At 40.0% G+C, this 12,879-nt stretch overlaps 1 protein-coding gene across 7 annotated transcripts in view; it reads right to left on the bottom strand.

Annotated features, from left to right (window-relative positions):
- The window catches only part of MAPKBP1 (mitogen-activated protein kinase binding protein 1), a 100,567-nt gene that overhangs the window by 15,939 nt on the left and 71,749 nt on the right, over positions 1 to 12,879 (bottom strand). For all 7 annotated transcript variants that reach the window (XM_031505018.3, XM_021533486.3, XM_085580302.1 and 4 more), the window contains 6 exons: positions 12,560 to 12,623; positions 9,388 to 9,513; positions 2,908 to 3,056; positions 2,135 to 2,184; positions 1,387 to 1,623; positions 262 to 431 (listed from right to left, as the gene is read on the bottom strand). In XM_031505018.3, coding sequence (XP_031360878.2) covers positions 262 to 431; positions 1,387 to 1,623; positions 2,135 to 2,184; positions 2,908 to 3,056; positions 9,388 to 9,513; positions 12,560 to 12,623 — 796 coding nt within the window. The remainder of the gene's footprint in view (positions 1 to 261; positions 432 to 1,386; positions 1,624 to 2,134; positions 2,185 to 2,907; positions 3,057 to 9,387; positions 9,514 to 12,559; positions 12,624 to 12,879) is intronic.

Below are 12,879 nucleotides of genomic sequence, written 5' to 3'. Positions count from 1 at the left end.
AAGGTTACTTTCAAGTTGTTTACTCAACCAAAATAAAACTTGGAGGAGACTGTTAATTCGCAGTTTCCTCAGAGGAAAATTATTTTAATGGTGCCTTCTTAGTTTCATATTCCTCTAGCATCCATCTGACATAAAACTCTCAACTAAACATGCTTGACATCAATTAGGCAGTAGATCAAGTCATCCAAGTTACCACACAAGCTGCAAGAAAACCAGAACAGAAACATCTGAGCCATGCATAGCAGAGAGATTATTTTTAACCTGCTAGAGTCTGTGGGATGGATTTCATCTTGCTCAGGGTAGATTACACATTCCTCACTCTCAGAAGGTTCCAGCTCCTGAGAGAAAATCCCCTCTTCACAAGACACAAGCCGAATCACTTGGGGTCGCACACAAGACCCGTTATCTTGGGGAGGTATTGAGCTGCCAACCTGGTTTAATTAAAAAGAGAAAAGCTTGATATTACCAATGTTTCACCTTACATCAGCAAGTGCAGCGCTAGAAAGTATGCAATACAGCACAGAATATGTTCTGCAATCTGAGATCAGAAAACAGAGCAATTCTATGTCTTTTCTGTTCCTTATTTAATAAACTTGTCAAACTACTGTTGTACTTGCCTGGTTTGTTTCCTGTTTGCCATTCCCTAAAGTTCTTTGATAAAGTACTCTTTGATCACACATCAGGAGTGTAAGCCATGTGGCTTCTGGTTCTTCCATTACCTTCTATAGACTGATTGGACAACTCACAAAACTGGGCCATTCCAGCTCAAAAACTGAATTACTGCTCACAACAATCTGAATCCTCTTCTCAGTCACACAGTTATAGTGAAGGGAAAGCTAGTGAAGCGAAGCTAGGCACTGGACAGACTGCTACTGGAAAATAGGCACTAGCTTTCTGAGGATGAGCACACATTACTTGCCATGACCCATCAATACAAAGATCAAAGAGAATGTACTTATCTAGCACAGCCAAGAACTAAGGGCTTCATGTGAGCCACATCCCAGTGGTTATGGAGTCAAGAAACTGCATCCCAGCAGAGTGATTTAACAGGTTACCAAGTTTTTACACACCTGTATCTCCAAGCTCAACTTCTCAGCTTGTTTTTGACATAAGTATTCAATAAGCTATAAGAAAACATGAGGTCTTCCAATCATTAAAGAGAGACCTTGACCCCATACAATCTCTGTGATAAGACAGCAGAATCACACATTGCAGGAGTATCAATTACAATAGAGTTATCTAATAAAGTTCCTCAGAAGTCATTTAGAAGACCTTTAACAATAAAAAGAATGGCATCAGGTAATAATAAATATAGGTAATAACAAATAGATGCTGGACAAATGCACTCAGAGTGGGTTCACCTCCTCAGAGTAGTACTGCCCTTACTTTGTTGATGTGCACAGGAAGGTCAGTGTGCTCTTCTCTGTCATCTCCATTGCTGTTTTGAGACAGAGAGTCTCGACTTGGAGAACGGGAAACAGAGAAGGACTCCAGCTGGCGCAGGTCAAGCATGGATTTCACAGTCATCTCTATGCTGCTGGTTGGCTGGGACCAGCGACCACGCTGCCGGGGCATCTTGCTCATTGGTGCCTCTGAGCGCTGGATTGCTGCTAACTCTTTGGCCTGAAGGAAATTAAAACACAGATTGAGATTGGCTGGTGGAAAAACAGGAGAAAAAAAACACAAGATCCACAAGCCTCAAAAGCCTCAAAACTGTCTAAGAGACAGCTTGAAAGGGCAGCTTTAATCATAAAGCATCAAGTAAAAATGATACTTTTGTTGCTGCTTCTTGCACAATTGAACAGTTAAGTGCCTTGCTCAGATCCAAGTATATGAACAGCTTTAGCACCACATGAGATTCATATCAAAAATGAAAAGACAAAAGCATAACATCTGATGGAAAAAGACTGATGTACAAATCCCAAGTGCAGCTCTAGACCCCAAACACCCTAGTCTCTTAAATTAGGCTCTATTTCACCATCTCCAAACCATTCTTCATAGAAAGGCTTCCAAATGGTTTCCTGCCACAGCTACACCTTTCCCACAGGTGCAAATAAAGTTTTTAATCTCTCTAGGAATTTCTTTTTCAGTTTTCTTGTAACAAGAAATACAATCTGAAGGTTTAGTAACTCACCCTCCTCATTTCCCAGTGGGAAAGGCTTCTTGAGAGGGTAAGGTCTGGATCTGCAAAGGTAAAGAGATATGCACCTAGTTGACATCCTGGCCAGCAGTCCAGCTTTTGAACAACCTCTTACTTCATCTTTCAACAAAGGTAGTATTCCTACACCTTTTGAACCACTGTCAACACATGCTTTCTCACTGACTACCCAAATCATTGTATCAAAATTTTAATGGAAACATACAGTTTTATGTAAGATTTCCACTGAATCAGCAAACCACTGCAGAACACTTGCCACAGTGCAGTGTCCTCCCAAAGGCTTGGGAAAAAATCTGCTCCAATACACTGTTACCATCTGTGGTAAAAATACATCAAATTAATAACAGCAATCTCTACTGTAAGTTTTATCAGACATTTCTAAAATCCTCTCTTTTGAGGAGATCTCTTGATCTCTTTCGGTTTCTGCAAAATTTTAATAGTTTGTAGATCCCAGATCGTGAAATTAATTCAAAATTTCTTCAGCCAGTTAGAACTAGCAAGAAACTTGCCAATTTAACAACTGCATTTCTACACAGAGAACTCTGAAAAGTACCCCTCTTCAGATGTAGGAATGGGCAGCTCCATATTTCCCATTGGTATCTATCCATCTGCTTCTGTTATGGCCTCTCTCTTTCTGCCCATTCCTTGCTATTTCTAAGCCAGTGTCTCTCATCTCCCTTCACATCATGCCATTTTCCTCCAACTCTACTCATCTCAGACTCAGGTATAAATCCCTCTCCCATTTATACCTGAGTCTCTTTCAGCATTGCAGTTGGACTGAATATGGAAAGACTGCAGCCCTCGTAACTCATCTTCCTCATTGCCTTCATCTTCACCATCCTTATCGCTGTCTGATGAGAGTGCAGGCACAGAGGACAGTGCAGAGATGGACTCATGCCTGGAAGGGAGGAATTAGGAGGAGTATTACTGTTTATGCATGAACTGCCCACCATTTCAATTCTTACACCAGTTCTCCACCTTACCTCCATCCATATTCAGGAGGCTGCTTCAGCTCTCTCAAACAGCCCTTGCTCTAGCACAGCCCAGCTCTAAAACAGGACAAGCTAAACCCTTCACAAAGATGTGCAGATTCTACCACAACAATGTTCTCATACATGTGGAAGGTTGACAGAAATCAGAAGTAAACAAGTGTGAGAAAATCAAATGGAATGAAACTGGGCCTTCCATTTCAGACTCTGTCAATGGATAAGGTCAAGATGCAAGATTATATTTGAAAGGCAAATATTTTTCCCACCCTGAAGCATTTCTTCTCTGGAATTGATTTACACATCAAAAACGTCAGAGATAGTCTGAAAATAATTGGGTTTATGGCAAATTATCCTATAAGAGACAGGTTCATGTCAAGGATTGCTCCAGGCAAACCCTGAAGGCACAGGCCACACACCATAAGAGCACAATGCTGATTATTTTAACTTTCAAGCACAAGGATCATGTAAAATATATCTTGTGCAGATCTTCAGTTTAAATAGATCAAGACAAGTTTTACCACCCACACCTCAGAGGCACTCCCAGCATAGAATTTCCCACCACCAATCAAGGACACCCAATAAAATCAAATCTTACCCTCCCTCCTTCTCCTCTTCCCTACCCTCTGCTCACTCCTTCAGTGCACAGAATTAAATGAAGAAATAAACTTTTAGACAATAATTGAAGAAAGAAAACTCCCCAATATTTGAGTAGCCCCGACTCCATGGCCTTGAGCTAGAATGCCAAACTCATTGTTAAGTGACATTTATAGGTTATCACTGATGGGTGTTGAGTGCCAAGCATTATTCATTAAATAAAAATAGCTCATCCACCAAATACAGAGCAGTCTGGCAAGGGATCAACTTCTCCTGCAGCTGACAGATCACAGGCAGTATTGAAACATGGTAAGAAGCAGTTAAGGTATTTTAATCTTTTCCTGTATAGTGGCAGAACATCAATTTCCATTTCATTAGGAGTAATAACTACTCAACCATTTCAGATGAGCTTTGAAGTGTTCTGACAAAAAGAAAAGTGAAACTGACTGTAGCCTGCAGAGTTCTCAAGTGAAAAAGTTTCATTTTGGTCATCCACATGTTCTTTTGACATTTGAGTTTGTCAGTCTCTTCATTTTTGCTACTGTCTCTTTGTATAAGCATCTTGTCACTCTCAGGTTCTTGTGTCTAAGCAGGGGAATCCTAGCAAAGCCCAAGCACCACAGTATGTTTGAGGCTATGCCATGTTTCATCCTACGATATATATTAATTACATTTATTCATGGTAGGTAATATTAACTTTGTATCAGTAACTTTGATAGCATCCTTCTGCTTGTGTTCATCACAGTTGTTTGAGGAGTTTATTGAGACATAAGGGTTGGATTATTAGACCTTTAAACATTGAGCTGACTGAATACCTCACAATGATGAGGTGATATGGCAAGGCAAGATTATGTGTTTACCAAGCTCCTATGTGTACTGTCATTGGTGTAAATAGAGAAGGGAGGATTGTTTTATGTTACAAATAGAAAGATAGCTCCTATCTATCAGATGGTGATAGAAAAAATTGGTGGGGGGTGGGGGGGAAGTATGTTCCAGTGCCCTTAAAGTAGCAGAGTAAGAGAATGCATAACATATTTTGGAAGTCAGATGGTTTTCTTCATACTTCACAGGAAGTGATAAATTATAAAGTAACCTATTTGATATAAATATATGGTTATCTTGCATTATCCCAGCAAAAATGCATGCCCCTCTTCAACATCCATATTTTTAAAACTCAAATATGCTTTTCAAACTTGATTCTGCAGCTTTAAGAGAAACAGATGAATGAATGATATTTTCAAGATCTTGAGTGTTTTAACTGTTGTTCTTGCCCAAGTCAACCCTTCTATTCAGACTTCATTATTTCTCCTTTCTTTCCCTGCCTTCCCCCATGTACTGTGGATTTTCTCCTAAGCCCCCTGTTGCACACATCTCCTCAACACTCTCCCTTAGTTCTTTTTCACACTTAGATGGGAGTCAGTGTAATGTACAGTGAGTTTTCAAGCACAGAAGCTGTTTCCAAATAAGCATAATACAAGAGCATTTTGAAAATTAAGGAGTAAGACTTCTGGGGTTTGCTGAATTCCTCCTGAGAGCCAAACCTCAAAGCATCATTATACCAGAGTGAATGTTTCAGAGTAGCTATTCCAGAATAGCATGTACAGACATGTCCAATTCTCAAGATCCATGTGATTCAGAGCAAGTGTTTCAATTGTAATTGTTCATCTTCTTTGCTGAGGAACTATCCCATTCTAGTATCATAGAATCACAGAATCATTAAGGTTGGAAAAGACCTCCAAGATCATCACGTCCAACATTTGACTTAATATCACCATGCCCAACTATCATGGAGTGTCATGTGTACTCATTTTTTAACACTTTCAGGGGTGGTGACTCAACAATTTTCCCTTGGGACCTTGTTCCAATGCTTAACCACTATTTCAGAGAAGAAACTTTTCCTAATGTCCAACATGAACTTGCCTTGGCACAACTTCAGGTAATTTTCCCTTGTTCTATTGCTAGCTGCCTGAGGGAAGAGGAAAACTCCCAGCTCACCACAACCTGGATCTTGTTCTATATGGGGCAGCAGGGTCAGTTGCTCTTCAGCTCCCAGTTTTTGAAGGGTCAGACAGCACAGGGTGAATGGAAGGGAAGGACCTTAAATTAGAAAGTCTTCAGGACAAGGTATAGACTTAAAAATTCTACATGTCATTATGCAGTTCTAGTATTCAGACATCTGATAATAGGTACCCTGCATGCTTTTGTATGATCTGAACCCAACCCTGTTTTGCTTTCTCAAAACAAAACAAAGCAGACAAGAATGGCAACTATCCATTTAAAGAGGTATGTCATCAGCATTCCCACTTTGATCTTGTGCTACTTAAACCCTCAGCTTTAGAGACGTATTTATGAAACTGTAACATCCTGTGTGGTAGGTATCACTGGCAGATTATATCCTCCTGCTTCCCCCTCAAATGCTGAAGTATTTTAAAAGAAAAGTTATTCCTTTTAAATAACTTTTAAATAAGGAAAGTTATTCTGCTTTTTCCTACAGAAGGATCACAGTGCACTGACTTCAGAGTTTCCCTAGTGTTATAATTGCAGTCATTCATCATAGACTGAGGCACCATAAGGCATCAAAAGCCTGCCCCATTCTAAGCCCTGGAAACAACACAGCTTTTCTGGACTGGATAAGACCCATTGAGAATTTGATAAGGAGCTCTTCTTTCCAAATATATCTGACAGCACACAGTACTTCTTCAGTATACATACATAACTTTTTAGACAATTTAATTTGGATTAAATATTTTTCTCCTTCTATTTATACTAAAGAGTCAAGGAAAGCCACAGATAAAGTGAGTTTTAAAACATGACTGTAAGCCCTGCAAACATTCCACAGTAAAATCAGCTTAAAACTTGAAACAAGCTTTTCTAAACTATAAATGCATACTTGGATCAAAACCAAAGCCCTACTAAATGGCCTTCACATGATTCCTTCACTGAAAATATAAAAGCCTTAAAATCAAAATATACCAGCAACATCAACTGAGTAGAAGTTCTGTTATTATGGACTATCAAAGATTCTCGTGTTCAGGAAAAAAAGCATACATCTGCAATTACCACAACCAGAGGTAGAACTGAAAGGCTCTCAGGCACACTATGGAGAACTGTGGGTCATACAGGTCAGAGCAATTCCGAGGTAGTACAATGTCCCATAAAGATGAGTCAGAGAAATCATTCAGAGAAGAAACTTTAGTCTCTAAAAATTTTTGGAGGGACTGAAAATGCAGGGACTCTACAGTTCAGAGAACAGGTTAGATAAAAAGAAGTTATGAAAAAGGTTTACAAAACCTTGTTTTGTTCCACTGGCTGTGGAACAAAACATCACCAGAGCTCACAATATTCAGAAGCAAAAGACTTTCAACAAAACTAGTAGGAAAGTGCTTTAACAGAGACAAAAAGCATCCTTTCCACAGAGAGCAGTGAGCTCCAGGAAGCTGTCACCAAAGCAGGCTGCAGAGGCACACAATATTATGAAGTTCAAAAAGAATTTATACAAACTCAGTGGACACTAGAAATGTACCTCCTAACATTCCTGATATAACAACAGAGCATGAGGCAAATGGACCACAAAGGTTCATACAGCAAGGCTCACAGAGTGTCTCACTGAATAGCATCTTCCATTGCCACGGTCACAGGCAGAATACTGGGCTTTGTGGAGCGCTGATTTGACCCAAAAAGGCATCTTCTGTGCATTTACACTGCTGATGTTACCCCCTTGGGTCAATTCCTGCCCTGACAGTTGCAACTGGATAAACTGTCCTGAATTGGATATCTTCATGTCCTACTGTCTCCTCAGATGAATTTTGTTACCCCAGCATTATTTTGATTATTCATCTTGTAATATACTCATACCATGGAACTAGCAGAAACCTACTTCCCCCACCAAATTCTAGCAATACTGTTCTAAAGAAGATCTAGTAGAAGAAATTAATTATCACAAGGCAGGGAGCTTTCTCATACTATTGCTAGTCTTCTGAGACAACAATTTTACACCACAAATTGCAACTCAACTCTCTACTGCAACCTATACAGACAGGCTTTGGAAACAATCAGAACAGGTACATGGCACCTGGAAAACAAATCTCATTCAGTTCATTAGTTTTTCTTCTCCCACCTCAATAATGCTGTTCCAACAGGCTCTTCTTCCATCGTCAGTACCAATCCAAAATGCTCTCGGAATTATGTCTTTGCTGATCTCCAGTGACCACAGCAGATGATCAAAATGGAAAACAAGCTTTCAAAGCTGACAAGTAGATTCCGGGCTTGCGATGAGGCTACCAAACAAGTTTACTAAAGTTCTGGGCTTGGCGTGGCATTAGCACCGCCCTTCAGCCAGCGCCTCTCTGATGGAAACAAGTATCACCTCATAGGGAACAGGACTGGGATTATCTGTCACAGGCTGAGCCATGGTAGGGTAAGGCTGCAGCTGCTGGAATAATAGAGAGACTGCTATAAAAAGCACATTGCTTGACAGATCCAGAACTTTGGCTAGAAAAAAGGCTTCCTGAGTTTTCCCAAGATCGTCACAGAAAGCACTTACTAGATAAGACTCGTTTCAGGAATGAGCAGATCAAGACTTTACAAAACAAAACTATGTAGACAGACTTGTTACAACATTGCTTGCTACCAAAGGGAGTGGGCAAATCCTCACGACACTCAACAGCCAGTGTGGTAATTCCTCCAATGCTTTGGTAATTTTATATCCAGAACTCCATGTGTAATTATTCAGGACATAGGAACAAAAAAATCTGCATTTACCCTTTTTTCCCCCAACTGGGATCTCAGGTTGGTCAGGACTCTCCTCTGCATTACTTACAGTCCAACTAGTCTCAGTTTCTTACAAACTGAAGAGAAACCAAACACATTAGACTAATAATCAAAAATACCCTGTCACTCTTGTTCTGTTTAAAAACAGAAGAACCACTTTTAAAATAAAGGTCACTAGATAAATTTAGATCTATTCAGCTTATAGGCTGCAGTAATCTGTTTTTAGATATGTTGTTTACCTAGCAAAAAATAATATTCAGCTAGCAAGAGTTCTTCCCATTTATTTTTGTCTTTATTACTAATATTATAATTATTCTATATTATTATTCATATTATAATTATTTTAGCTGAGTTTTTTCACAGCCTCCAGAAAATAGTTAACAAAGAAACAGCAAAAGTGTGTAAGGACTCTTTTAGAATTATGATCAACATAGCCAACTCATTGAGTTCATAGGTATACTTCAGTACAAGCACCACAAAAAACAGCCTTTAAGTTGCATTCAGCTTAGATCTAGAGAACTTTACTCATGAAGGATCACAGCTTCCCTGGTGGAATTCTGTGTACCATCCTCAATATTCCTAGGCAAACTGCTTTTTAAAGTTTCTGACCACATAATTAAACTAAATTAAGACACAAGAGGCATTGCATACATATTGCAATCAGTGAAGCACACTAAGTCTGTCTGGAAGATCCCAGTCTGCTTTCTATATCCAAAGAAGGGGGGTACAAAACCAAATTCAACAGAGGAATAAGAACACTATCAGTGAAGACAGCAAAAATGAAGACAGCAAAAACCTTACAGCTGAATCCCACTGCCACACTTTCACATTCCACCCTACACAGCCAGCCACCTGTTCTCAGTCTGATCTGCTCACCTCATGAGTCCAGCTGCCTTGTGAGGAGGAGACTTCTCCACCTGCTTCCCTCTCTGTTTCATGTCTGACAGGCGCTGACGCATGTTGATGGTCATCTCTGAGCTCAGACGCCAGATGAAGATGCAGCTGAAAGAGAGAAAGGTGAGGCTGGGATCAAGTCTCAGTTCAGTTTATTGATACTAACTCCCACTGCAGAGACAAAGAACCCTTCTGTCTATGGCAGAGACACACACAGAAACAGCTTCACAGAAACTCAATCCCATCACAAGCCTCATGATGAAAGGGTTAAACCTGCCTGTCAAGCCTCCCTGTGAGCAAGAGCAACTGCAGAGATATTTACACAGACTCATCTCTGATCCTATAGCTTTTCTGACTATCTGGCCAGCTGCTGAAGGAAATGCCATAAAAAGTCCCTCCGTGGTCAGCAGGATAAGTGGAGCCTACAGATGTCCCTTGCATCCTCTAACAGTGGCTAAGCTGAAATCTCTGATTGCCTATACCCCCAAAGGCAAGGCCTTCCTAATGTCCACCATCCTGTGGAGTCTCTGTGCAGTATTAACAGTTAAGTTCATGTAGAAGTACTTTTTGCAGCAGAGTGCTCCTAATATTTTAGTTGGGACTCCCTACAGGACACTTGCACAGAACTTACATAGCCATTAGCTCAGCTGATCAGAGCACAGTGCTAATAACACCAAGGCCATGGGTTGAATTCCTCTATGGGCCATTCACTTCAGAGCTGGATTTCATGATCCTTGTGGGCCCCTTCCAATTTAGAATGTTCTGTGAAATATTCTCTGAAATTTGACTGAATTTGGTCAATGAACTCAAAAGCATTTGACAGAAAGAAACCAACAGTGTGGTCTCATTTCATTAATTTCTTCAGAAATTCAACTTAAAAAAATATTCTTCATCATGTTAAAGAATATTGTATCTCATCTTCAGCTACTAGAAAGTAAAATGACCAGTACTGTCATGAATGTCAATGTCTTTGAAATTTAACCTCACTCCTAACTAATTCTTTTCATCTCAGTCATCTTTCCTGTCTAGCTGGGTATACCTACACTGATGTAGAAACAGAGATGGTGCTTTGGCTATCACTTATAAAATCTTGCATCCTACTTTGGAATCCAAAGAAGATTTAATTCAGTTCTTCAAGACCCATCACTGCCAGTATACTCATGGGTACTCCAATACACAGATTTTTCAATGACTGACTTTTCTATCTTTCTTAGCATGTAAACATTAATTTGCTTTGCCATTTTGAACAATGACCTTTGGTCTCCCTGACCTGAGGCAAATGTCAAAAGTGCCAGGATCCTGAATACCTGAATCTTCATTTTTTTCTCTCTCATGAAAAAAACATTTTAAAAGGTTTAGATTTCCATATCACACCAAAAAACCCCCATAATATTGTCTTTGCAGTCTGTGGAGATTTTAAGGCAAAACTAAAAATCCCCTTCTTGTCCCCAGTGCCATGCTCAGGAGCATCACTCCCAGCTACTGAAATCACATACACTTGGCATTGCCTGTGAACACACTCTCATCATCCCACTGAAGCTTTTCAACCAGGAGAAAGGGGTGAGGCATGGTGTCTGGGAGCCATGGCAACCCAAGGCAGCCAGCTGTTTCCCCTCAAGGAGCAGCTCTCTCCAAGTAACAGCAACCATAATCTGCTGCTGAAAAAATACTGAAACAAAGGAAACAAAATTCTGAAAGCAAATCTGGCTTCTTCATTTATCCCACCCCAAAGTTATCATACCTAGAGACAAGCAGCAAACAACCCAAGCCTGTGACCACATTAGCATCCAACACAAACTCTGCAGAAGCAAGCACCCACCTACCCCTTTTGCTGGGGTTGGGGAGGGGATTTTGTTTTGTTTTTTCTTACCTTGCATTACTTTCCTCACATGAATCTCACAGTCCTTGTGCTCTTTCTCATCCCTGTTTTTCCCTCTATTCTCAGCTCTATTCATCGCACATGCTGCTGTGTGTGAATAGACTATGTTCCCTGTTCTCCTTTGAGAAAGATGCTCTCTCATCTCCTTACAGCAAACTTCTTCAGAATTCTTTCCTCACTTCTCATCCACCTCCTGCATACCCTTAATGAAGAAGATGACCCTTTTGCTCAAGGAAATGCCAACAAAAGGATGTTGCACTAAATCACAAGCATCACTGGGGACTTCAAACCTTCCATGTTTCTGGAATTTGTCAGAAGTTCACAACAAAAGGACTCTCCCTCCTACAGCTTTTATCGCTAATCTATTTAAACACATAGAAGAGGAAAACTAAATTATTTATTTATTACTGAAAAACAGAAACAATAAACTTATGAGGTGATATATTGTATGTTCTACAACAACTCACCCTCTATAACACTCTTTCCAATTCAATTGTGTTTTATAATTTGAGAAAAAAAGAGAATCTGGGTTGCTCTGAACTTGCAATAGCACTCCAGGAGCCATCTTTCTCAAAGGAAAAATTTTATTCAGTTCAGCTGATTTAAGCATTCACTGATTACAAATAGTGGCTCCACTCACCTGTACAATCATCATATTAGGCATGTATTCTCCTTTTTCCCTTGGGCTCAGTCTGATGACTACGTAAGCTTTTAGTGAACTGATTTAGCTCACTAAATATGCAGAAAACTCATCTCAGGAAAGTAGTGATGTAGTGACCTGAATTAGCTGAATGAGGGGTGAGCTGCACCACTGCTGACTCAGGGGAGCGAGAAAAGGACTGTATGAACAGGACTAAAAAGTGAGGACAGCCTGTCCCTTTTGCTGCTAAAAAGACTCTTTCACCTGGTGAAACCTCACCAACAGGCGTATTGCAAGAAAAAGTTTTGGCACCACTAGCAAAACTAGCCCAAGATGACTTATATTATAGTCCTGAAGGCTGGTCAGGAAACAGGTCACATGTCTGTCTCCTTTCCAGCACAGAACAGTATTTACTCCCAGAAAAGGGAAATACTTCACATGGGTCTCATTCCATGGAACGATAACATAAGCTCTGTGAGCTTTGCCAACAGCACACATTCAGGATTCAGAAAACTCTGAGATTTATTGGAATTCATAAAGCATTCCTAAAAAAAAAAATCTACCTTTCCTAAGGAGATGTTACATCCAATATGAGATGGCATAAACCAGTATCACAAAAAAGAAAAACCTCTTACCTGTCACCAGAAACAGAGATCAGATGTTTGCAGTCATTACTGAATTTCATCCCAGTTACAATCTCTGTAAGAAATAAGACACAGAAAAACCAATATTCCCTGAATTATTCAAAGGACAGAAGAGATCATTAGCCAAATAGCCTGTCTGCACTCAGTAATTCACACTTCACAGATCAATATGTCCCAATTACCACAACCATTTAACCTTGAATCTAGGGTTGACATGGAAAGTGTACTCCATGGCAAAATATACATGAAGACTGAATTCTCTTTTTGCCCATAATAGAATGTATGGTAGGAGCTGAGGGTATATCATAATG

Source organism: Lonchura striata, chromosome 5, assembly GCF_050655825.1.
Source record: "Lonchura striata isolate lonStrDom1 chromosome 5, ASM5065582v1, whole genome shotgun sequence".
Classification (NCBI taxonomy): Eukaryota; Metazoa; Chordata; class Aves; order Passeriformes; family Estrildidae; genus Lonchura; species Lonchura striata.
Note: the sequence above shows the minus strand (reverse complement) of the source record. Positions and strands in the feature narration are given on the sequence as shown.